At 32.8% G+C, this 26,918-nt stretch overlaps 2 protein-coding genes across 5 annotated transcripts; both read left to right on the forward strand.

Annotated features, from left to right (window-relative positions):
• Positions 1 to 2,636: 2,636 nt before the first annotated feature.
• On the forward strand, positions 2,637 to 10,489 carry LOC142631745 (putative hydroxyacylglutathione hydrolase 2, chloroplastic). Of its 3 annotated transcripts, XM_075806039.1 has the most exons (9): positions 2,637 to 2,792; positions 4,056 to 4,238; positions 5,918 to 6,121; positions 6,818 to 6,941; positions 7,885 to 7,985; positions 8,651 to 8,725; positions 8,825 to 8,923; positions 9,269 to 9,463; positions 10,364 to 10,489. In XM_075806039.1, exons 1-8 carry the CDS (start codon positions 2,739 to 2,741, stop codon positions 9,413 to 9,415), a joined length of 987 nt encoding a protein of 328 aa, XP_075662154.1. In that variant the 5' UTR covers positions 2,637 to 2,738; the 3' UTR covers positions 9,416 to 9,463; positions 10,364 to 10,489. The 3 variants fall into 3 exon arrangements, with proteins under 3 accessions (XP_075662154.1, XP_075662152.1, XP_075662155.1); XM_075806037.1 differs by lacking the exon at positions 10,364 to 10,489 and having other exon boundaries at positions 9,269 to 9,694; XM_075806040.1 differs by lacking the exons at positions 2,637 to 2,792; positions 10,364 to 10,489 and adding an exon at positions 3,578 to 3,660 and having other exon boundaries at positions 9,269 to 9,694.
• A 1,851-nt stretch (positions 10,490 to 12,340) lies between these two features.
• Positions 12,341 to 25,849, forward strand: LOC142631773 (3beta-hydroxysteroid-dehydrogenase/decarboxylase). 2 transcript variants are annotated; one of them, XM_075806086.1, is made up of 13 exons: positions 12,341 to 12,656; positions 13,966 to 14,055; positions 14,166 to 14,299; positions 14,420 to 14,590; positions 15,005 to 15,121; positions 15,247 to 15,326; positions 20,709 to 20,904; positions 21,790 to 21,907; positions 22,533 to 22,707; positions 23,236 to 23,392; positions 24,225 to 24,288; positions 24,399 to 24,643; positions 25,588 to 25,849. In XM_075806086.1, exons 1-12 carry the CDS (start codon positions 12,407 to 12,409, stop codon positions 24,602 to 24,604), a joined length of 1,758 nt encoding a protein of 585 aa, XP_075662201.1. In that variant the 5' UTR covers positions 12,341 to 12,406; the 3' UTR covers positions 24,605 to 24,643; positions 25,588 to 25,849. The 2 variants fall into 2 exon arrangements, with proteins under 2 accessions (XP_075662201.1, XP_075662199.1); XM_075806084.1 differs by lacking the exon at positions 25,588 to 25,849 and having other exon boundaries at positions 24,399 to 25,477.
• The last annotated feature ends 1,069 nt before the right edge of the window (positions 25,850 to 26,918 follow it).

Raw genomic sequence — 26,918 nt, forward strand, 5'->3', positions numbered from 1 at the left:
AATAAACACAATTATAGAACTTAGTTAAAATCGTATTATGAATCCAAGGTTTTAATTAATATATCGCATACAAACCGTACACACTAAACCAATGTGTAATTAACAATGCTCTAAACTTACGGATGCCGTAAGAGCTTTTGTTTTCTTCGATATTTTTTTTTAAAGGTTCTGTTTTCTTTATCAAAATATTATTATTTTAGAATAAAAGGCTCTTCATTGAAATTAACTAGGCCTCTTTGTTTTTTTTTTAATAGGTCCATTCTAGAGTGAGCCAAGTTGGCTTGATCTTGTAATCCTCATCATAAATTCTTAACTTTTTTTTTCCCTTTTTTTTTTATAATTTTTTTGCTAGTAGCCTCAATGTCTAAAACCACCTTTTAAAGTTACAGTGACATTCATATATAATTTTTTAAATTATCAAAGGTATTTTGGTCAATTATTTTGGTTGTTGGTGCCCTTATTATTTTGCATAGATTATCTAGGTAGCTAATGGCGAAATAATAGGCTGTGAAAAATTCGCTAACACAGATTCATGATGAAAAAATATCTAAGGTTATAGCCGTCTTATGAAATGCAATTTTATAACATACTACGTAATAGGTTTTTTTTTTTTTTTTTAACTAAAAATATTTGTCTCTTTAGGAATTACAAGTATTTTTAAGTAATATGTATTGCTTAGTATTTTCATTGTATTTGAAACTGACTTGTAACATTTTTTTTAATAATTAAGGGAAAATAAAGCCTTGGATACTAAAGGAATATACTTTTTCTATTTATAAAAATAAAAAATTTTGTTGCTTAGCATATTATAAAGCACATTTAAAATCAAAGATAAGTAACATTTTAAAATCAAAGATGATTAAGAAATTGTTTTCCACTTCTTGAAACCTCTCCTTTGTGGTTGCAGGACCCTATCATATGACTTTCTCAACATTTTAATTAAGCACATATGCCAAGAAGTTAACTAATGTGTTGATTTACTTGCCAAGCATGAAGATTTTCTTGTATATACTTATATTTTATTTGACAACCTACCGTCTTTGGTGGAGATAACTCTTGCTAGGATGAGTTATGTCGATAATAAATTTTTTATTTTTTTAATAATTCAATAGTTGGAGAAAGAGGAATTTGAATCTTTAATATCTTTTTTAAAAACACCAGAAGGTGCTAACTAATTAAGTTACAAAACTCAACAAAAAATAGGTTAAACCCCTCCCTCATCTTTTGTGCAACAATTGAAAATATTTCTTTAGGTAAAATTTAAAATTGTTAAGATTTTTAATTATAGGAACTAAAATGAGCATGGTATAAGGTTTTGATTTTTATTTTATTTAAATATGAATGAAAATAAATTGAGAATCATATCTAAAATAATACTAAATTTTATAAATTTTCAACTGTGAGGACTATCATTGATCTTCATACAAATTTTGGGAGAAGATCTTTAAAAAAACCCTAAAGTCGATTGCTGTTAACAAATTTAGTTCTTACTTTTTTTTTTAGCATTATGTCTATATCAATTAAAAAACCACAAATGAATAACTTGTTTTTGTTATCATTTTCAATTCCATTCTCTTCTTACAATTTGTTTGTTTTGACATAAATTTTTTTTTGGAAAGTTAATGATTTTTTATAAGAATCTTGTAGAAAATTATCTTATTTTTCTATGTTTGTAAGCGTTCTTAAAATAAGTTGGAAAACTATCTCTTGACTTTCCTTATTTAGTTTATTGTAAGATAAAATTGTTTTCATAATTTTATGAAAAACAATTGTATCTCACACTAAGCTAAATAAGGGAAATCAAGAAATACTCTTACTTTGACTCATTTCTTTTTATACTACCAAATACCAAAATATGAAAAAAATTATCTTCATATAAGGTTATCTATCGAAGCATATCATTTTAACTTATTATTCATGTTTAAGTTTTTCTCTTTTTTAGCAATATTATCTTTTTAGATGAGGTTTGAATCTAGTGTCCAGTTGCACTAACCCATTAAAATGATAATACCTGCTCACTTTTAAACACATTTTACCATTTTAATGGGCTCACCACATCTTTTTTCTCTAGTGTTATGCCCACTCTAGGCATAACCACCCACAATAAAAACTGTGCGCTATGAATGTACTAACAAATACTATCAAAGAGAATTTTCATCTCAACAAATATGGCAATGTATTTCGGTTGTCATGACCAATAAAAATTGGGGTTTTAAAATGACAAAATTAAAAAGTTAAATGTAGTTTGTCACAAAGAACAAACTTTAAGTTATTTTATTCTACTTTCCCAAAAGTTTTTAACTTTCAAAATAATGATTAAGTTTTTGGTGTTATTATTGTGGGATTGGCTAGCAAACGTAATGGTTAAATATAAAGAAGTGCACGTGTAAAGTAATGATTAGGAACACATGTCATCATTAATCAATTTCTGACAGGTGAGGTTATCGCCACCTCAGGAAATTAAATGTGGAAGAGAATTTTGAACTTAAACAAAAAAGTTAAAAACGCGTGGTGTTGTAGACTTGTAGTAGCTGCTGTTGTTGCAAGTTGCCTACTTTGTACCAGAAATTGTGTTGTGTGAAAAAAAAAAAAAAAAAAATTGCAAATTTCAATTTCAAAAAAAAAAAAAAAAAAAAACACAAATATATTGAAGAGAGAGTTGCCAACTGCAAAAAGTGCCAACCCACCACCACCCACACACACTCATATTCTCTCTCTCTGTCTCTCTCTCACTACATATGCAGATGATTTGCAGGACATCATCTGCCATGGCTGCCTTTCCTTGCTCAAGGGTTAGTCTCTATTTCTCTCTTCATGTTTTTTTTTTTTTTGTTTTTCCCTTCCTTTCATTTCTATGCCTTTTTCAATTTATTTGGGTAAAAAGGTTACAACTTGCTTGTAAATTTATTTACTTTTTGTTGGGTTTTTGATAGACTGTGGATTTATGGTCTTTTTGTGATCCATATTGTGGTTTGGTTTGAGGTTTTTTTTTTGGTTGAGAAACTTTTGTACCCACTTAAAAATTTACAATCTGGAGTGGAGTTCTTGGAAACCCTTTGATTTTTTTTTTAAACAAAAAAAATGTTATGTAAGTTTAACTCTGTGTTTCCTATCAGAAAATGTCTTGAAATGTTTGTGTTTGCTTTTGGAATGAAATCTATGATTTGGGGTTTCTTTTTTCCTCTTTTGTGTTTGGTTTTTTTTATAAGTGGTTTCCAATCTATGAATTTTCTTGGCAATTACTGTCTCCGATGTTGTTTAGTTGGAACTGTAAGCAAATACCCTGATATGGAGGAAGATAAATGTGTATCTTAAAAAAGGAGGAGAGTTTGTTTTGATGGATTTTACAATTTAAATAGTAAATTTGGAACTTCATTAGAGTTTTGCTGTACTTTAGGCAAATGGGTTTTTCGATTTGCAATGATACCCTTTTCCCACTACCTCTAGTTAATTTCGTGATTAGAACCTACTTAGGTTTAGTTTGTGACCTTGATAAAAATAAAATTTGGTATTGTCTAGGCAAATGGGTTCTTGTTGATACAATGTTAATCAAATTCTAGTTGATTCTGCAGTTATCTGTACTCTGATAAGAATTTTGGCATTGTCTTGGCAGATAGTTTTGGCATTTTACCAATTTTTCCCCTGCTAGTCAATCCAATGGTTAGAAGCAACTCAACTTAATTGCCTGTTCATTATTATCATTTGATGTTATCCAATCTCCAATGTGACGTGTAAACCACAAGTCCAACCATACACTCTTCACTATCTTCAATGTGTAAATAGCTGATAAAATCTCTTAGTTTAACCTGTCAGTTGTGTTGGTTTGCCTATTCTTTTCTATTGAAAGGGATTAAGCTGTCTGCTTGTGATGAAAATGCCTTACATTGAAGCATATTGAAAAGAGTTGTTTTTAATAATTTTGTTGTTAGGGGATTTTGATATTTATGACCTGTGTGTTTGTTTGGCTGCCGTAGCCAGTCACTCTTATCTTCATCCTTTGTTTCAGAAAAGATAATTTTTGACATTATAGTTATTGAGTTTATACTTTCACATAGGTGAGGACTGGGTTCCGAGTATGGCCTGGTGTGAGACAACTGTGCTTCAGAAAAGGCCTTTTGTACGGATTCCTTCGATTCTTTTCTACGCCATTAAAGACCTTGCGTGGAGCTAGTCGATCACTTAGAGTTAATCAATTTTGCAGTGTTGTTAACCTGTCTCCTACGTTGCAAATTGAATTGGTAAGCAAATCTCTCTATCTTAAGTTTTTTGTGCTGCTGATGGCTTGCTGATGCTTGTGCACAGTGATCTGCTGCTTAATTGGATAAAATCAAAGCGATATTTTTTTTTTCAGATATATTTATATTATTTAAAAAACTTTCTGGGTGACAATTACGTTTGCTTCTTTACAAGTTGATTCTTTATTGGTAAATCACTATTGAGTCATGAACCTACATATGATGGTGGATTTTCTGATTCCCTATAATGGCCTAAATATATTTAAGGATACATTGAACCAGAATGAGGGTTGATCATCATACATGGCATAAAGAAACCTTACATGTGACTTTGTTTTGTGTGTATGTCTTAAAGGGAAGTAGAAATCTTGCAATTTAAAAGTGGTTTCAAGCCATTCTGGTCACAATATCATTTAAGAATATGAAACATGGTATTGGCAATCCATCTTGGTAAGAGCTTATAAAAATCAGGGACTGAAAAGAACATATTGGTGGTAGGGTGAAATATCAAGTCTACCATATACACTCTGACGAATGAGTTCATGCCTTGTTTTCCCATAACCATATTGCATTAGATTTGTCTAATAATCGCACGAGTGCTTTTAACATGTATGGGTATATTAGTTTTATTGGATGATAGATTCTAAAATTGCTAGAGACAAAGGAGTGGGATGTGGAAACAAGCTGTTTTGTCAAATCACATGCTGTGTTATCAGTCCCCTTCACTTTACCTTGCTGTATCCATTAGTTTTATGCTTTATGTCTACTGGACATTCCAAGAGCATAGAATATATTTTTGAAAAGCAAAACCCATCTGACACATGGTCACATACCCATATGTGCATGGTTTGTGATATCTGAAAGGGATCTTCTGTTAGGTACTTTTGAAATCATTTAATAATTTCTAAGGAGGTATAGTCACCAATGTTAGAGATTAGAGCAAATATATGATCATTTCTTGTCTTAAGCAAACCTGAATCCATTCACATTAGAACACTAAACTTTGATTGATGTTGTCACTAGTTTTCAAATGATGACCTTTATTGTTTCCCCTATTCTCCTTATCAAACATTATGCATTCTTTCCAAATCATGATAATTATAATTTTTGGCAGAACTATTGACTTCCTTCTAATGACTTTAAAACAGGGAAGAAAAACAAGTATTGACTTCATCTTAATGGGCAATAAGTTAGCTCCATATTCTATGTACTTCTCTCCAGGGTAAGAGTGGAATAATTTGTAATCTCTTGTCTTGATGGCATGACAACCCTTTTTTAAAGAACGAAATTAATTAAAGGGAGGGTGGCAAAACCGGTGATATACGCACATATCTGAACAGTTTCAACTTGGGACCTTAATTGAAGAGTCTTACACTTTTATGATTAAGTCTGGTCATTTAGTAAATAACATTGAAACATGCACTATTTTGTTTACAACTCTGCTGTTTAGGGCACTTTCTCTTGGCTTGCAAAGAGTTAATTGTTATACTTCTTTAACGCGCAAGCAGGTGAGTGTTTCTCATTTCTTATATTTGTGCTCCCTAAAGTGGGTGTGCTCAAAATATGTGTGAGCCTCTCATCCAAACTTATAAGTTGACTTAAATACTTAATAAGTATTCCATAAGAGGGTTATACATGTTCTTCATCACTGGTGCTGATCCCAGATTTGTTATTATTTTCAGGTACCATGTTTGAGTGACAACTATGCATATCTGTTGCACGATGTAGATACAGGCACAGTTGGAGTTGTTGATCCTTCTGAAGCTACGCCTGTTGTAGATGCTTTGAAAAGGAAAAACCGAAATTTGACATACATATTGAACACCCATCATCATTATGATCACACAGGAGGAAATGAGGAGCTTAAAGAAAGGTACGGTGCAAAGGTATGATATTGTTATCTTCTGGTCAACTGATTTATTATCTTTATTCTAAAGTATTTATCTTTAAAAGAAAATGTATAAACTTCCTTGTCCAGTTGATTTCCATGTTTCAAAGCTTATTCCCCAAAAATGGTTATGTACGATATATTTTATACAATACACTCATGATGGAAATAGATATTTTTATGGAGAATTTTAATTAAATAACCGTTTGATCTGATTTTAGATCTGATTTTAGAATTTAGATATCCTCCTATGTTGTGCTGGTTACAATTAAATTAGCCTACTTATCTGAGTGGTTATTTTGTTTGGTTGTCTTTTTTGTCTTGAAAATGATTTGTGGACCACACCAATCTTTCCTCTTTTTATATATTTCTTTAAAATTTCCATATTTATTGTATTAGTATTTTTATCTCTTGTAATATTCGATACCGTCAACTTGTCATAATTTTCTAATACATTCTAAGAATTATTGAAAATGTGGCAATATTAGTAAAACTAGCCGTAGTAACTACTATTATTGCAGAATATGAATTTTTCAGAATTAGTATTAGTTTAAGAGATTTCCTACAAACTTGATAGAAGTCTTCTTGCCTTGTTCTTGAAGCTGTTCAGTGTTTATATTGCTCTCAACTTTCATAAAGTTTTCTACCTCTCTTTTTTTTTTTGATAAACTCTACTTCTCTCTTTTTACTGTAGGTGATTGGTTCAGCAATTGACAGAGATAGGATTCCTGGTATTGATATTGTTTTGAATGATGGAGACAAGTGGATGTTTGCAGGCCATGAGGTGGTTGTAATGGAGACCCCTGGCCATACTCGAGGTCATACTTATTACCTGATTACATTAGAAAATCCTCTGATTGTTGTTCCTGAAACATGTTGGTTCAATAATTCTTACTTGTCAAATAAAAATATTCAAAATGAAATGAGCTTGTTTGTTGATGTTACTGGTCTGTAGTTGCTGAACCATTTCAGGACTCTCATTTTCTTCCAAATATTACAAGTTTGTAAAAGCTTTTATTATCTTATCTGGTGCTCATTAATAACTCGCCATCTGTTGCATTACTGTGCTGTATCCTGATCTCTACCATCTTGTTCAATGCTGATTAGAGCCATTTTAGTTAACAATTTTTGCTTTTTAAGCTCCTTCACCCTGCGGTGTTCTGGTTTCCACTTTTCTCCTATTTTTCACATCCTTGTATATTTTCTACTGCCATCAAACTCTTCATTTTCACTCTTGACCATTCATCTACGTTCTTTTGTTGGCTTAATCAATGGATTACACCTTCACTTATCTTCAACTCCGCAGTAAAATTTAGGGCCATCTCATCCTGTCCTTCAAAATCACGATGGTTCTTGGTGCTAATTGTGTCATTTGTCTCCTTTGATTCTGTACATTTGACATTCTTTTGTTGGCTTAATCAATGGGTTACACCTTCACTTATCTTCAATTCTGCAGTAAAATTTAGGGCCATCTCATCCTGTCTTTTCAAAATCACAATGGTTCTTGGTGCTAATTGTGTCATTTATTCCCTTCGATTCTGCACATTCTACATTTTAAAATGTATAGTTATTGACAGAGGTATCGATATTGTGACTTATAGGTTTATGTTTATCCTATAATTTTAGTGCTTTTTATTTCAATATAGATTTATATCTTGCTAAAATTTCCATATTCTGGATCTTAATGCAGGCAAATCTATTTTTTTCTTCCTATATTTATTTATTTATTTCCAATTTTCTGTTCTCTTTTATTGCTTCCAGGTCACATTAGCTTCTATTTTCCTGGATCTGGGGTAATTTTTACTGGAGACACTTTGTTCAGCTTATCATGTGGAAAGCTTTTTGAAGGAACCCCTGAACAGGTAATCTTGGCTTGCATTCCTAGTCATGCCCTGTTCCAGAGATCTGATATCTATAAACTGCCCTTTTACTATGACATCTATCCTTTATGACTATATTTAAAAAGTTGAAGAATAGATGTTTTAGATTTAACTATTAATAAAGTTGAACAAGAGGTAACTAATCTGTCATGCAAATGGTAGTGATTACAGTTGAAAGTAAAATCATGGTCTTTACATCTTATCCATTTAGCTTTGCTTAGAATATTTATGTTTTCTTTCTGAAAATTTAAATATTTGAATGTGAAATTTTCTGTTACTGTACTATAATATATATAGTGGAAAATGCATTTGATGTGGTGTGAGCTTCACAAACATATAACTGAACTTTTTACGTGTCATGAGAAAGAAATTTTTAAAATTTATGTTCTCTGATTTCATAAAGAAATCACTACTTCTTGAGGGGAATTTCATAAATTTCTTTTTACATGTCATGAGAAAGAAATATTTAAAATTTATGTTGTCAGATATTGAAATGCTGAAGTTGTTTGGTTGTATTGCTAAAATGTGTTCTTCATAGTGACACGGCAGACGTAGTTTTAGTGTTTCTGAGAAATGCAGTAAACATTCATGCTTTCATGATATCATCATGATTATTGTATTATAACAGTTCCTTTTCTATGTTACAGATGCTATCTTCCCTTAGAAAGATCACGGCTTTGCCAGATGATACAAATATATATTGTGGTCATGAATATACATTGGTTAGTTGTCTTTATCTATTAGCCTTTAGTGTTCCCTACTCAATTTTATGAAGCTTAAAAGGTATTGAGGCCCTAACTACTAGATATGCATTTTGACAGAGTAATTCAAAGTTTGCATTGTCTATAGAACCCAAGAATGAGGCACTTAAGTCTTATGCATCCCACGTAGCCCATCTTCGCAGCAAGGGCTTGGCAACGGTAATTCCTTGGACTTCCGACTTCCTTTCATTGATAATGAATATCTTTGGTCTTTTCGAATATCTAAATTTTGAATTTTTTTAACCCTGTGATCATTGAGTCTGCATTTAGTGTGCAAACCTTGACAACTCCCCATACAGTATGTAAAGAGATCTATAAATCAATAACTTGATCACATGATGCAAATATGTGCTTGATGTGTTAATTCATTTTTGCCCCACAATGGGTCTTTCCTCTATTCCTGCATCCTCTCTTGCTCCCCTTTACCACCGCTCCATTAATGTTCCACCTTGATTCTTATATATTTTCCTAGATGAAAGTTGACTATGTTTGGATGTGTATCAGATCCCAACCACGCTAAAGATGGAGAAGTCTTGCAATCCATTCCTTCGCACATCAAGTGTAGATATCCGACGGTCCTTGAATATTGCAGACACAGCTGATGATGCAGAAGCCTTGGGCATAATCCGCCAAGCAAAGGATAATTTTTAAGATGTTTTGGAGCCCTGTTTCTTTTTGTGTATAGGATACAGACATACAGTAAGGCATCCATCTTTGAAATAAACTCCAGTGAGATCTCTTTGTCAATATACTTATTATATTTTTTGTGTTGTCAGGAATTTCTTAAGCTAGACTACTATACATATGTTGCTTAAAAGAATAGGTTTGTTATTGAATTACTTCTTGTATTCCTGGAAGAATACACAGCATGTAATGATCAAAATTAAAATTGCTTCATCTAATGAAAATTGGTTGAGATTTGTTCAATTATTTATGAATGAACATGACACCCTGTAAGGTAGAATTGTGTTAGTAGTCACATTGGAGTGTATGTATTGGAGCTCTTAAACGATTTTATTCTTACATTTTAATCTATATGGATTCTTATTACAATAGTGATACACTGTCCTAAAATATTTGGCATTGAATTTAAGTTGTATAATTTTTATAGCCCCTCTCAAATAAACCTGCTCTATGCAAATGCTCTTAAATCAGACCCTGCATCCTACCACAACCAACAACCAAATGTCTGGCGAACTACAACACCAGAGAGGTGTTTTTTATTTTTTATTTTTATTTTTATTTTTTTTATGATCTTTAAATTGAAATGACATAATAATCAACGTGAGGCAAAAACAGCATTTCACCATTGGGAAGAAAATTTTAATCAATCAATTATGTGGGGTTGGAAACTTGGAATGGATGTCGTTCATAATAGTTGGTTTAGAGATACAACTACAAAAAGTCTCTAATGATTTTACAATATTTTCAAATAACCTACCACTTCACATGTGAGTCATTAAAAAAAAATTAACATTGCAAATTGTAGCGGATTCATGAGTGAAACGGTAGACTAATTTGAGAATGATGAATTTTTGTTGTCTTCCTAGCCTCATTGCGCTAATTATAATGTCGACTTTATTATTCTTTTTTGTGAAGTTTATAATGTCAACTTGAAGTGGATGTCATAGAACCTTGTCACTAGCTCCAAAGGTGGCTTCTTCATTGTTGATACTTGATATTGACTACAACAAAATGACCAGGAAAGTCGGTGGTTACAACGTGAGAAGAATGATGGTGCCACATTGCAGCTTTTCTGTGTCTTATCAAAAAAAGATGATGAGTTTGCCTTGAACTAGGGGGCACTTGGAATGAGTAATGGGTTTTTTCTCTCTTTTTGCTAAATGAATAGTGGGTATTAGGTTGTGAAAGTTGATACTTCTTTTATTTTTAGTATTAAGTGCTATAGTTGATGGATGGGTTTACCAAAGACCACCTTCCCAGTAGCTTTATTATATCCCTTTTTCCTTTTCAAGGAACTGTCATCATCATCCATGCTTGGACTGACACTACTTGAGTTATAATCTAATGAAAATTGTATATACACACGTGTAATTAATTAGTAATTTCTGATTGTGGGACAAGAAAAAAAAGAGTGTATTTCCTATTTTTAAATTTTGAAAAATTATTAGGTACTTCTGAAATACAATAAATGCGTATTCTCCTCTTTCACATAAATGATAAGTCACATTATGAATTTAATCATAGTGAGACTCATCATTCATGTGAGAGGAGAGAGTGCGTATTTTTGATATTCCGAAAGTACATAATAATTTTTCTTTAATTGTGAGGAATGGTTGCTCAATGCACATGAAATCACCTTTAATCTTGAAAACTAGATGTGCACGGCTTAATTTGTTAACAGTAATACTTTGCTTCCTTGTAAACTAAAGCAATGGATGAGATGTCATGCTCATGTGATGGGTAAGACTTTTAAAGTGACCTTTAACCGAAATGATGCTTTGATTGGTAAATTTACAGATTATTACATGGTCAAAAAGTGAATCATTAGAATGATGGAAACTATTGATAAATGATCATTTTGATTAAAATTAATAATAATTAGAGTCAATATATACAATTTTATTATTTTATAAATAAAAAAAAAAAACTACGTTGGCCTATTGTGGAAAGTCATTTATCAAATCTTGCATTAATCAATATTAGGATTTGTTTTTCTATTTACAATAGATAGAAGTATCCCTATTTTCTATTCTTTATTGTCATAAATCTTCACAAATCTCACTCTTCCGTTGATTTAGCTAAAATCTCAAACTTTCTCTTCCAATCTTATACAAAAAGTAAAAAATAATTCCAAACCTTCTTTTTTTATATGGGAGAGAAGTGACGCTAAACTATAAGGCCATTCATAATATTAAAAATATAAAAGAGAAGAAAAATTAAGACTTCATAATCATGATTTTAAAAAAGAAAACCACTACACCACTAGCTTTCTGAAATTACAAATAAAACACATAATAAACCAATTAATTAGTATTAAGAATCTTCTAAAAAAAATAGTATTAAGAAGTAAGTTACCATAACTTAATTGTCTTAAATTCAATTAATATACAATTAGACACAAATATATATACATATATAAAAGTGTTTTAACTTCATCGTAAAGAATAATTATAATTTAAAAATAGAATTAAAATTTTTGACATTCGTCCAATAATGATTTTTATTTATCAAATTAAGTAAGTAGGATTCAAAAACTGAAATCACTTATTCCACAATTAATTTTTTTTACTAATTCTAGTAAATGGAATCCGTACATATTTTATTATATCAATTTAAAAAAGGCTTTGTTAAAAATTAAAATCCTCTGCAGTCTGCAGAATAAAATAAAATTTATTAATTTTTTTTAAGGCAGATATATAAACAATACAGGCCGGTCAACTAACCAAGGGATAAACAATGCTACTAAAATCTAATTAACAAACAAAACAACTTTTTATTATTAAAAAAAAATAAAAATAAAAAACTAAAACTTTGGGCGCCAATACTTCCTATATATAAAGTCATACACCTCATGATCATCCAAAATTGCTCTCTCTCTCTCTCTCTCTCTTACTTTCTCTTTCTCTCTCTCTCTGTGAAACTGTTTCTCTCTCTTTGCATTTTCTTGATCTGTTAGAAATGGAGGAGCGGTTAACGGAGCTGAACCCTAAGACGTGCGTGGTGCTTGGCGGACGAGGCTTCCTCGGGAAATCGCTGGTCCACAGGCTCTTGCGACTCGGCAAGTGGATCGTCCGAGTCGCCGATTCCGCTCACTCTCTCCAACTCGACTCTTCTTCTGAGTCCGACTCGCTCCTCTCCCAAGCTATCGCCTCCGCTCGCGCTTCCTATCACCGAGTCGACCTTCGCGATTTCTCTCAAATCGTCCGAGGTAACTAACTATTTGCATTTTCTGGCTGGTTTTGCTTTTACCTGTTTGGACACTCTGAAAAATGCGAGAAAAGTGACTCGGTTGAGCTTGACGTTCGAGCGTTTTTTTAATTTCGTTTGATGTATTAGCCGTTCCTGTTTGTTTGCTGAGAACATGCGAGAAAGAAAGGGAAAGATTCAAATGCGAGGAAGTTGCACTCAGCTTAGCCGGATTGTCTTGTGTTTTTGTTTAGCGTTGAGGCTTAGGTTTTATTATTAATCAATATCTGTTTGGTTGCTGAGAAAATACGAGAAACTAAGACAAAATTTTTGCCAAGTTTTGAAACCTATTATTTAGTTTCTTTTTATATATTATCCTTACCTGTTTGTTTGCTGAGAAAATGCAAGAAAAATAGGGAAAGATTCTAGTGTGAGAAAATGTGAGGAAGTCACACTGGGCTTAGCTGGCCGTATATTTGAGTGTTTTTGCAAAGTTTGGATGTCAAGGATCTATTTTTTGTTATAAATATTTATAATCGATGCTAGTTGGTTGCCGAGAAAATGCGAGAAAAAAGGGAAAATTTTAATGTGAGAACATGTGAGAAAGTCCGGTTGGTTGAGATGGATTTTCGACTGCTTTTGTGAAGTTTTGAGACCCAGATTTTAGTTTATTTTGGTTTCTTTTAGTGTATTATCACTACCTGTTTTGTTTGCTGAGAAAATGCGAGAAAGAAAGGGAAAGATTCAAGTATGAGGAAATGTGAGGGAGTTACTCTTGGCTTAGCCAGATATTGAAGTGTTTTTTAGTAAGTTTTCAGACCTAGTTTTTTTCTTTTTTTTTTTGGTTCTAAATATTTATTTTTGGTGCATGTTTTGTTGCTGAGAAAATGCGAAAGAATGCGGGAAAATTTTAATGTGAGGACATGTGAGAAAGTCCACTCGGCTAAGCTGGATGTTTGTATATTTTTGCGAAGTTTTGAGACCTCTGGATTTAATTTTATGTTATCCATGCCTGTTTAGTGTTTAGTTGCCTGGAAAATGCAAGGAAGGAAAGGGAAAGAAGTAAACATGTATTCTGTTCCCATAATTTTTAGTTCTTTCTTTTTCTTGTGTTGTTTTATAATTTTCTCTTGATTAATAAAAATTCTATTAAAAGTAAAGGGGGTCGTTTGTTTGTAAGTTCTGTAATTGTGTAAAGCCACACTCATATCTATGAACAACCCAATTGTGTATAACCACCGATGCCCTATTTAATCTGTTGCTATCTGTTTCCCTTGGAGACCCTTTTGAATTTGATAATTAAGTGCATATATAATGTACAAATTTTGCAGCAATTGAAGGTTCCTCTGTTGTGTTTTATATGGATTTTGGCGACTTACAAAGAGATGATATATGCAATTGCCACTTGATTATGGTTCGAGGTAATGGATCATTGATCTCAGTTCAAAAATTTATTCTGGGAAGCCTTTTTTTTTTGCCCTTAAAATTTTTAAGGAAGTGACGATTGTTTGCTTCATGGCTTTTCATTCAGGTGCAAAAAATGTCATTAATGCTTGCCGAGAGTGCAAAGTTAGAAGGCTAATATACAACAGTTCTGCAGATGTAGTATTTGATGGTTTACATGATATAAATAATGGAGATGAAACCTTAAGATACCCTTGGAAAGTATGGCTCTTCTTGGAGGGATTCTTCTCCATGTGTTTAATTGGAGATGTTTAGTCTCTCCTATTTTGCTAAGCTTTATTCTTTTCCCCTCCTAAAAAAATGTGTTGATGTGTTCTACAGTATATGAACAGAATGAGTGACTTCAGGGCTCAAGCAGAAGAACTGGTCCTATCTGCCAACGACATTGATGGCCTCCTAACATGTGCACTTCGTCCTAGCAATGTCTTTGGACCCGGAGATACACAGCTTGTGTCATTTTTAGTTAATCTAGCAAAATCTGGTTGGGCAAAGGTTTGGTACAATTTTAGCGAACCATTATATTAACTGCCTTTCATGCTCATTACTTTGATCATTTTGGAAACTCATTAAACCATCAGCATTTCAAATGCCACTGGAATATCCACTTAATATAAATAAACCTCTCAGTACCATTTGTTTCTCTTTTCTGTCCCTCTTTGTTTTAGAGGTTTCTTTGTTATGCTCAGAGCCATTCTGCTTTATTTATTTATGAATTTATCTTTGGATCTCTATTATTTACAACCCAAATTGGAGATGACGTCTAGGTGTGATGCACATGTGTTCATCATAGCTTTGGTTTTTTTGTCCCCTTGTTTGGAGATTACATTTTTAACAATGACTTGTATTTTTTAGCACAGAAATATGTTTATTTAGTCTTTTCTGAAGTAACAGGGTTTCTCGTTTCAGTTTATTATAGGGAGTGGGGAAAACATGTCCGACTTCACCTATGCTGAGAATGTTACTCATGCTCATATATGTGCTGAAGAAGCATTAGATTTTCAGATGGCCTCTGTGGCCGGAAAGGTATGCCTAAATTGTGAATTTTCTTGGGCGTAGAGTTCTTTTTTTTTTTTTTTTTTCCCTTTCCCCTTCTCCTGTGTTAGTGAGATGCATGAAGAATGAAATATTCCCTTGTAATCCATCTGTAGGCATTTTTCATCACCAATCTTGAGCCTATGAAGTTCTGGGAATTTGTATCTCTTATATTGGAAAACTTGGGATATCCAAGGTAAAGCAAGCATCTAATTTTCTTACTTTAACTTTCACCCCTTGGAGTTATTTTATCAAGAATAGCTATTTACAATTAGCATCTACAATGATGCAATTGTGGAGGTGACCAGAAATTGGAATGAAAGTGAGATCTAGACCAGACTTGGCATCTACTTTCTTTACCACATCCAAATTGTCCACAATTTTTTTAATAAGTAATTTAATTTATTGAAGAAAAAATATTTCATATACTTAATTATCCACTATATTATGTAGCTGTATATTTATAATTTACCTTCATATGCTATACATGTGCAATATATTTTGGAACAAGATTGTGTTGGTTTCTCCATTGGGTGCGGTTGTAAGTTTATATCATTTGTAGTTGAAGTAGAGGAGTATTTATCCCCAAAAATTTATTGTTTTGTTTCTAGAGCAAAATGTTTTAGTTTATTGTTTCATAGGTGGTGATTACTAGGCCATATGTTTATTATGTAATGCAATACTCTGCAAAGCCAGTGAGGATGAGGGAGAAGAGAGGGAGATGTAATCTGCAAAGCGAGTGAGGATGATGGAGAAGATAGAATTTTCTCCAAACTTGAACTCACATGGGAACACAAAATTTGTTTTTGTTTTTTTTTTTAATCATGCTAAATTTCTACTTAGGCTTTGCTATCTTTTCTTTTCCTGATTATTTTTTATTTGCCATGGAAAACACCCAAGCTGACATAGAACAATGAGCTTGATGCCAAAACTGATGCTGCACAAAATTCTCTAAAGAAATTTGTTGGGAAAAAGAAGAAGATACAATAATCGAAATGTGTATATATGGTTGATTGTTCCCCATTGCTTATTGTGGTGTCTTTGGAGGGAGAGAAATAGTAGGTGCTTTGAAGATAATGAGAAATCCGTAACAAACCTGAAGTTATTTTTCTTTAGAACTTTAATGGATTGGTTGACTGCTTTGCGAAACCAATCATTTTTTTCTTTTCTTGATTTCCTAGACTCTTGTAATTTTGTTCTTGAATTGTTTAACCCCTTGTACACTCTATGTACTAGGGTGTTCCTTTTTTGATATCAATAAACTTATTACTTATAAAAAATAACATAAATCTAGGAAACCGCACCAAGTAGGATAGAAAATTTAGGAATCAATACCCAGAGTTTGTTGAAATCAATACTAGGAAATTGGAAAATTCCAACTGAAATACTATTCATCATAAACTTGTCTTCGTAGGAGTACAATTGCATGCTTATATAGACTATTGGGACTAAACCATAAACCTAATTGACTTGGGTCAAAGACTCAAAGCCCAATTATTTAATTACGATAATCTAGACTCTAGACTCTAGGAAATTAAATAAAATACTAATAGCCTAATTACCTAATAGGAACTAGAAAAAATTCATTGAACCAACAGTAAAATACAATTGAATGCTAAAAATAAACAAAATAATATTGTGTTCACACTTCCTGCATCATTCTCCCTTGTTAGATAAAGCTTGCCCTCAAGTTTTCAAGTGTTTGAGGACAAGAACTCTTGTACTTGATACTTGCACCAACTTTTAAAACTCCTTTGGTAGCACTAAGAACAAAGTAGCTTTTTGTTTTGTCATATCATTAAATTCGTCTCAAATGATAAAATCAATGGGCGGATATGATATAGCCTTAAATTGATCCACAGAAAGCATTATCTTATCAAGCTTTCTACTTCTTGCACCACGGAGGGTTAAACAGTAGCGGTTGAATTAAACTTAATTTCAACAACACCATGGGGGCTCCTTGCTTGTTGGCAAGGCCAGTTTGGTCATCATCGAAATGGTCATATATTGATAATTGTTCCCTATTGTTTAATGTGGTGTTCTTGGAGGGGAAGAAACAATAGGTGTTTTGAAGATTATGAGAGATCCATTCTAGACCTCAAGTTATTTTTCTTTAGAACTTTTTTGGATTGATTGTCTGCCTTGCGAAACCAATCATTCTCTTCTATCTTCGATTTTCTTGATTCTTGTAATTTCTGTATTTAACTCTATACACTCCCTGTGTACTTGGGTGTCCCTTTTTGATATCAATAAATCTTATTACTTATCAAAAAAAAAAAAGAAAGGGAAATCTTCCTCGGTGATTCCACTTATCCATCTTAACATTCTCATTTTAGCTACTCTCATTTTATGGGTATATTACTTCTTAACAACCCAACATTTAGTACCATAGAGCATAGCTAGTCGTATAGCAATCTTATAAAATGTTGAAGACCAACTTCCATCCTATGCTCACACAACTCTTAATACGCTTCTCCACTTCATCCACCAAGCTCTTATCATATAATCACATCCCCTTCAATCTCACCATTTGTACGAATTATAGATCCAAGATATCAAAAGGTCTCACTCTTTAGTATCTCTTGGTCATCAAATCTTACCACCCCTTTGTCTCTATTTCTACTTTTACTAAATTTACATTTCATGTACTCTGTTTTAGTCCTACTTAATAGAAAGCGTTTCGATTCTAGAATTTCTTACCAAATTTTTAACTTGGCATTAACTACACTTTTAGTTTCAATAGAGTGACTACATTTTATGCTAGCTGTCAACTTACAGCTCCTCCTTTTCCTAGGCTTGGGATTAACCATGAACAAAATATATGACATGGAGCATAGACACAATGGAGTTAACTGATTTGGATAATAATGAAAGAAAAGCTCAAGAGAGATATCTATACTAATCCTATTGGGTGTTTGCATGGATTCTAGTTCTAGTCCCATTGTAAAATGGAACAAACCCTAGAAGATAAATTGCAAACCATCCAAGACCTGTCTACAAAGGTTGAGAAATCGAACACTAGGATTGACGCACTTGATGTAGGATCCAAGTCTTCCATCCAAAATGTGTCCAACAGCAATGAATGCAAAGCTTACAACAGTGGAGACATTAACATTGAGCTACCAAAACCTAGCACTTAAAAGAGAAGTATAAGTGCCAACAAATGTTGATACCACACAATGAGAACAAACTGTAGATTCTAGACAATTATAGCAGGAATACTTAAAACCATTTGTAGTAGACTTAATATGACCTGCTGACACTTCAGGAATAATACTTTTATATATATATATATATATATATATATATATATAAAATTCACCACCAAATCTTAAGACCCCAATCTCAAACACCTTGTTCATAATCTAAACAAAACAATATCATTTGTGTACTAACATAAAGAGAACGTAATAAAAAAAAAAGAAGGCTAAATATACTTCCATTTATTAGTATTTAATTGTCTCTAATAGGGCCTCTATATCTTAAAACAGAAAACGAAAAAAAAAAAAACAAAAAACAAAGAGAATGCTAAAATTCAAGAAAAGTCTAAGTTGAAATTGAGAAAACTAATCTTGTATTATTAATTTTACTCAATTTACCATTTCAAGAATTTCCTCTATCTTAGATTGCACAATGCTTTTTTGTTTCCACTTTCATTTTCACATTTTGCACTTTTGCTACTTTATATATACTTGCCCATAGCTTTTCATCTTCATGTCATAGGTTATATTTTTGTTTTAGCTAGCCCTCATAATTTATTGGTTTCTTTTGTAATTTTTATCTACTATTTAGTATAGAATGGTGTTGGTACAAGCCTCAATCATAAAAGTAAAAAATAATGATAATTTTGGATTTTTTTTTTTTTTTTTTTTTTGTATATCAAGATTACCTCAGCTTTGGTTGCAACTTCAAATTTAGTTGCAACTATTCAAGAATAGTGTGCAAAATGTGTACATACTACAGTTGTATTGTTAGTTATCTCTAGCAAAGCTATAATTAAGTAGTTCTTCACATAAATTTTATATTTTTTCTCATGTGTCTTTCACGTATAATACTTCTCCACTTGTATTTTTTTTTATTACTTAGTTATTAGTGCTATTAATTATAGTTGTTGCAATTTGTTAGGATTAGTTTCAAATTATTTAATTTGTTGTTACGGTATAGATATACAATTATAAGTTAATTAGTTTGCTCTATTTTTCTATATAAAGACATGCACCAATAAGAAAAAGTGAGTTGATTCAAGTTGAGAGAACGAAAAGTGGTAGAGAAATACCAAAAATAACATTAGTAGAAGTTGCAAAAGGACACGTCAATTAAGAAAATAACAAAGAGTATGACTTTGGATAGAATATAATGGAGGAAAAGAATACATGAGCCCTACCCTAGCTAATTTGTTCATTGAGGATCCATCGCCAACCCTAAAACTTTGGCATTAAGGCTTTGTTGTTCTTTACAGTCAGTTATGGCAGGCTTATTCCTTCTAAGGAGGACGTTCTCCGTATTGTAACAATATTCTTTGCCTCTACCTTTGAGTTTCATCTTTAAAAACTTATATTTTTTGTCCTCTAGTAAGTCTAGTTGTTCAAGATATTGATCCATCTCATCTAACAAATTGGTGAATATCCATGGGTCTTGGTGACCGCCAGATGATGTGGGCACTAGACTAATAAGCTTCAACAAAGCATTACTTATTGACCTTGGTTAATGATTGGACTGTTGCTGGGCATGCGCCTGTCGGGTCACAATCCTTAATGGGCTTATGCTAGAGAAGGGATCTTGCACAGTTTGAAGACGGGAAACATTTGCTAGAACATGGCAAGTAACTTTATAGCACAAATTTATCCCGTTGAGATAATAATTTCTTTGTGGCAACTTGACTACGTTCTTTTACACCTAAAAATTATATTTCAACACAGAAAATAAACAAAGATAAATCTTCATGAGAACTCAAAAGGCATTCAATGCCAGTTGTTGAAGATTACAGGCTTGATCAAATGGAGTCGCACTCACACATGAATCTTATCTGACAATATGGAATTTATATTGGTGTAGTTTTCTTGGTCATCAGTTCAGTAGATTGCAGTCAGGTGAGGGTAAGTTCAGCTATGCAGCAGTTTACCTCAACCCCCTCACCTCCCTTGGCCGCCAAGGGGAAAAAAGTTTGAAGGATTGGAAAATAAGTTATTTCTTTATTGTTCAACTGAATAAGAAGAATTTAGCACTAGCTTGCCTTGCTCTCATATTCAATGCCATGTGTTATTGGAAGTTATTTTTCATGGTATGGATATTTACTATCTTACCTGAAATGAGAAAGCTTTAAAATGACTTTTCCCACTTATTTTGAGAAATTAATTGTAACATGAAGGCATTTTGACAGCTTGAAAGGGCTAAGTACATGAGTTGTTTTATGTTTGGTTGAAGAACACTTATATTGAATCCTCTCTTTTGCTACTTTTTTATATTTCTTAACCTTTCGTACTGTTGGATAAATTCTTAGTTTTCATTCTTTTGATGCTTGTGTAGAATCTTTTTATGCTGTTCTTCAAAGCTGAGTGGCTGTTTTCTTTGATTTCAGACCATCTATAAAAGTTCCTGCTAGGATGGCTCGGTATATTCTCTTGCTGTTTAAATGGATGCATGAAAAATTGGGCTTCAGAAATTACAACCATTCTGTGTCAGCTCATTATGTTCAATTAGCCTCACGTTCTAGAACTTTCAACTGCACTGCGGCTCAAAAACATATTAAATACTCACCGGTAGTCTCACTGGAAGTAAGTTTATTTTTTAAATTTCATTTTTTCTTGTCTTTCCCTATGCATTTATTAATTTGTATCATCTGTAGTCTTCCCCTAACATGTCTTTCCTTTGTATATAATATTCTTGGGCTAATTGTTTGTATATAATATTCTTGGGCTTCCAATTAGCCAATAGATTTTCATGACTCTAACTTCAGAAGATCTACCTAGTTAGTTTTATTTCCTTGGCAAATTTGAAGGCCCAATTTGTTATCAGCTGTAGAAGCTAGACAATATTCTTATTTAGATATTTTGCTTTGTATAATATTATTGGGCTTCCAATTAGCCTATAGATTTTCATGACTCTAACTTCAGGAGATCTACTAAGTTTTATTTCCTTGGAAAATCTGAAGGCCCAAATTGTTATCAGCTGTAGAAGCTAGACAATATTCTTAGTTAGATGTTTTGCTTTGTGTGGTAGCTAGAAACTATTCTTATTAATTATCAAGTTGCAATTCTTGTTTTTCAATTCTAGTTATCATCTCTGTCCCTACCTCTCATTTTTTATTTTTTATTATAAATATAGTGATGAGAGAAGAGAATTCTTAATAATTTGAATATTTCCTTGGCAAGGAACATGTTATGTTGGATCTATGCAGAACTTAATTGATTCCAGCATTTCACAACTTCTCTTACAGCCAAAAATGTGTCTTTTCGTTATTAAATAGCTTAATATTACCATGTGAAGTTGTCAATGAGTTTTGGCTCAAATGGTGCCTTCTTCCTTCCATAAGAACAAGGTGGAGGGTGAGTCGTGGGTTTAAGACCCATCCAGCCTGTAACTTGTTAATGTATTAAAACACACACAGCGGAAATTTTAAGATCTCAAGTTTGCTTTTGTGTCTGCTAATTGCTGTACAGGAAGGTGTCACATTAACCATTGAATCATTGTCCCATTTAACCAAAGAGTCGTGCCATGAGAAATACATTGACTGCAATGTTCAATCAAAAGCGGAAAAGCTGCTAGGCAGTGGGGAAGGTTTGAACCTCATTTCATTGTTTCATACTTTATATTGTACTCTACAATTGATCACGTAAATATGGTATTGCTGAATTCACGTCTACAGCTTTAAATTGTGAAGATTTTTTCTGTGATGGAAGCTTTAATATTTTGAGCTAGATTGATCAATTTTAAGCTTACAATTCTTTTGGGGCTGTGGCTTTTCACATAGGCTGCGTTAATCTTAGCCTGCAAAGCTTGGGCTATGCATAAGCTTAATGAATGTGACCAGGATTGGCAGAAGCCCGTCACTGATTGGTTCATGTTTTTTTGTTCTGAAACAGTACCATAGGAAGGATATCTGTAATGTGTTCCGTTTCTTAACTAAGACACTGATGACCAGGACAGCTTTCTCCGTGATGTTGTAACTTGCTGCCACATGGTCCATGTTTTATTTCAAATTGAGGTCTATATAACGACTTCATGTGTCTAACTACACAACTAGACAAAGAAAATGAACACAATTGAAACATATTCTAATGGTGCAATCATGAAACTTGTGTCCAAACATCATAAAGCATTGATTATGTAGTTGTCATTTATCAAAAAAAAAAAAAAAAAAGTAGTTGTCACAAAAGCATGACCATGAACTATGTTACTGCAGTTGCAGACATTTTGCTGTGGAGAGACGAGAAGAAAACATTTACATATTTCCTTGCTCTTTTTCTGTTGTTTCACTGGTTTTTTCTTTCTGGAAGAACTTTCATCTCAGCCACGGCCATGATTCTGCTGCTGATTAGTGTTGTCCTTTTTGGATTTGGCATTATATCATCAAAGATGTAAGCATCAATGCCCCTGAAGGCTCAATTGGATAATTCTTTGTTTTTACTGGATTCTGTACCTTTTTTTCTTAAATTGCAAAAGTTTCCATTACCTCTTTTTTGTTTTTTTCTTGAGCCCCCTCCACAACAACCATCACCCCCCTTCCTCCGCCCCCACACCCCCCCCCAAAAGCACCAAAAAAAAAAAAGGGAATGTGACTTTATAGTCTGTTTTTGTTCTCTCTTTGTTCCCCTAATTTGGTTATGTTCAATCTTCTGCATGGCCAGACCCTCTTGATCAATATCAGTCTTCCCCGTTTAAGTGTGCAACTTTTTTTTATTTGGGTGGGGGGAGGGGGTTAAAATTGCCTATTGTTTCATATTATGGTCATTCATTCAGTCAAATTTATTTGAATTATTAATTATTACAAGTATGTGCATAGGCTTTTAATTTGATTTGTATAAGCTTTTTACAAGGCTTGTATCTTGAATACATTTCCTTGGTAACTGAAATCCATTCCATTGATTATGATGCCTTTGCAACAGTGCTGGTTCCACTTTTCAGAGAATGTCTTCCTCTTGTTTTGAGATCTCAGAAACTGCAGTGAAAGATTCAATTACAACCCTAGCATGTCTGTGGAACAAGGGGGTCCAACATATACGAGCACTGGCCCATGGAGAGGATTGGAGTAATTTCTTCAAGGTATGGACTTGAATACATGGATGAGTCTATAAAATAGAACCTTTTTCTGTTTTTGATCTCACATGTGGAGCTGAATGTTCTTGACATTTTACATCTTTATCCCCTTTTCCCCTAAGCTGCAATAACACCCCCTTCCTATCCTGAGGCCTATAAAAAATAAAATTCCAGACAATTGCAAATTCAATCAAAGCCAAGTGTAGGAACACCATCTCTCCCCCTTCCATTTATCTTACATGTATCATAGCTGGTCAATCAATGATACCATGTAATTTTATTTGTTGTGATAATGATGTATTACCTACTCTATCAAGTTTCTATCGCACAAACCAAGTCTCCACTAATTGAGAAATGACACACCAGCTATGATCTGGTGCATATCATTCTATCATATGAACTCTATCCAGTTTTAACTATAGGCTTTCCCTACCCACAAAAGAAAAAAACTATAGGCTTTCTTCTTCTTCTTCTTCTTCTTTTTGGTTCTATATCTCTTTTTCTCTTTTGTTAGTGGTGGGGGGAGCTGGTATAACATTTGATTTAGGATTTAAACTTTCTTCTTACAGACATACGGTTTGCATCAACATGATGCAATATAATCTAACTTTTATTTCAGCACACTTGATGAAACACATATGAGTTTAGATAGCCCTTTTTAATGATAATAATTGACATGATTGGGATAATTTTGTTGGTTGATGACACACAGAAGCCTGAGAACGTCTTAAGATGTTTAGACAAATTGTTTTATAATGAATTCCCTAATTTGAAGGGCGAATGCATTTGTTCAACACTAGTTATTTTGAGGAGTCTAAATTCCTTTCATTCAATATAGGTAGCAGCTTCTCTCTATTTTCTGAAGTTTCTATCACAATCCTTGAGCGTGGTGATTGGCATAGGTAAGAACTGTTACCATGGCTGAGCTTTTATATGCTTTAATGATTCTGCATTATTATTATTTTTTTTTTTGAAGATTTGTTATGTTGATCTTGTTTTATATAAAATGCAGCACTGGTTTATGCGTTCACTGCATTCTTTGTTTATGAGCAATACGAATCAGAAATTGATGGATTTGCAAAGGTTCTCTTCAACAGTATAAAGGAATCAATGGAATTGTTGGCCAGGAATTTACCTGCAACTGCATCATCATTTCTTCGCAACTATGACAGATTTCATAGTAATAAAGAGACTGCAGTGGTGAAGCATCAGAGATAGCTGACATGAGACTCGAGCTTTGCAGCTTCGTTTTAAAAGGTTAGGCTTTGTATCAAACCATAGAGATAGGGTTATGTCCCCAACAAAAGAAAAAGAGATAGGGTATATAAGTATAAGTACTCAGTACAAATTCTTCCTTCTTTTCTTTAGCAATGTTAAATTCCAAAAAGAGAAAAGAAAAACAGGGCCATAGTTTTTCATGCCTCTACATGTGGAACGATAAAACACTTTTAACACAAAAAGTTGATACATGATAGCCAATTGCTTGCATAAGAATCAGTCTTTATATTTTAAGATAGAGGTGGGTATTGTAGTTCAAGTATATGCTCGGAGCTTGGCAAAAGATAGAACTGATTCAAAATCAGATGAAGCAATCCTAAAATAAAAACTAGTTCAATGGTAGTACACTTACCAGTAGTAGTAGTACTACCAACTACCAAGCAAACTTTGGTTGTGAAAACTTGCTTGTGATGAATACATTCAATGGGCTAAATACCTGGCTGGGCCAGATGCTATGATAGATATATCATGCATTCGAACCTGATATTTCAATTAAGAATACTAAGAAGTCCTACTTGATCTGAAGGTAATTGGTATTTTGTATGGAACGTTGAAACCAATTAGAAACAGCAAAAGACTAACCACTACCCATGTAAATTGTAGAGGCACTAAATTTGAAGCTTCCTTTTTGTCTTACAGTAATTCTAGAATCACACCCTTGCCACAACTTGTGATTGGATTGTTTTTTATCAGATGCTAAGATTGGATCCATGTGTAAGTGATTTACTCCAATCACAGGTTGACACTCTTTTTTAGAAGAATGTATTCAAACTTATTAATATATATGTACATCGGGTTAATCTGACTATTAAATTATTATATGAATTTTCATTGTAATGACCAAAATATAAAGCAAACAAAATCTTTTGTTATCTAGTTAAATTTAAATTGTAACTTTGGAATATTTGAAACCTCATATTCAGAATTTCTTATATTATTATATAAGAGCAAATATCAACTGTCATCTTGGAAAATCTAGCTTTGCTTTCGGGAAGCCAATGCTTATGCTGATGCACTGGCCTGGAAAGAAGTCTCCTTCCAGCAAGACTTTTTTGTGTTTTAGACTCTTCCTGTGGAGTTGTCTCACCTTTTGCTCCATGATTGTCTGGTCTCTTTTGTAATAGGTTATGTTTTGTAACAGCTCATGTGGCTGAGACTAAATTCTTAATATATATCCATTTTACCACCAATATATATATATATATATATATATATATATATATATATATTTATTTAACAAAACTTTCAGATCTAGTAAAGGAATGTCTTCCTTCGTTGATCCTTAAAGGTTTATGTTCACCAAAAAAGATTTTTACAGTACCATCATCATGTTGTTGAATATTAGTAAGATCAAGTTCATCAAAAACATGTTTAATAGGTGAGGTTTCACGTTCCAAAGTCCATTCTTTGGTATGAGTAATATCTTGCCATTGAATTATTTTGGGGACTTGGATCTTAGCATCAGGGGTTGAACATTGAATTAACATAGTCTTACCTGCAGGATCTCGTCCTTTAGCATGAGGAGTTAACTGAGAATCAAGCAATCGGTAATAAATGCGGTAAATAAGAGTAAAAGGCTTACTGCCTTCATTCATATCATAACCAGATGTTAATATGTTTAAAGTCAAAGCTTTAATAATATTAGGATCATCCAAAGTAAGGGCAAGATCATGATAACAATCAAAGAAAACAGGACCATCATACAAAGAAGCAGTAATCATACCAAGAATGCTATCATTAAATTTTTTTAAATCTAGCATCACGTAAACACATGAGAACAGAAGCATTAATTCCTTTTCTAGTTAAAGGTTTAACAGCAACTTGGACAAGTCCAATACGTAAATATTTGAGTTTTTTCATGAAATCATTAATATTTTTCTTGGAAAATAAACAAAATTTTTCATGAGTTCTAGAGATAGAAAAGGTTTATTTAACAGTTCTAACTCTGTACTCAGAGAAAATAGTATTTTCAGGCCAACTATTTTTTTAAACACATTTAGTAGAAACTTTAGGAATATTCCAATTTTTAAAATCAAGGTACTCACTTTCTTCCACAATGTGATCTTCTTCATTCACATTATCAGGAGAATAACCAGTCCTAGAGTTAATAGAGAAGTTGGATCTCCACATCCTATCCATAGCTAACTTAGATATAACACTCAATTATCATGTTTTTCTCACAACTATTGCATTTCGTAATACATACCACAACCAACCCTATGTTGCTTCTACTTGATCCATTCTCTCACTATTT

Source organism: Castanea sativa, chromosome 4, assembly GCF_040712315.1.
Source record: "Castanea sativa cultivar Marrone di Chiusa Pesio chromosome 4, ASM4071231v1".
Lineage (NCBI taxonomy): Eukaryota > Viridiplantae > Streptophyta > Magnoliopsida > Fagales > Fagaceae > Castanea > Castanea sativa.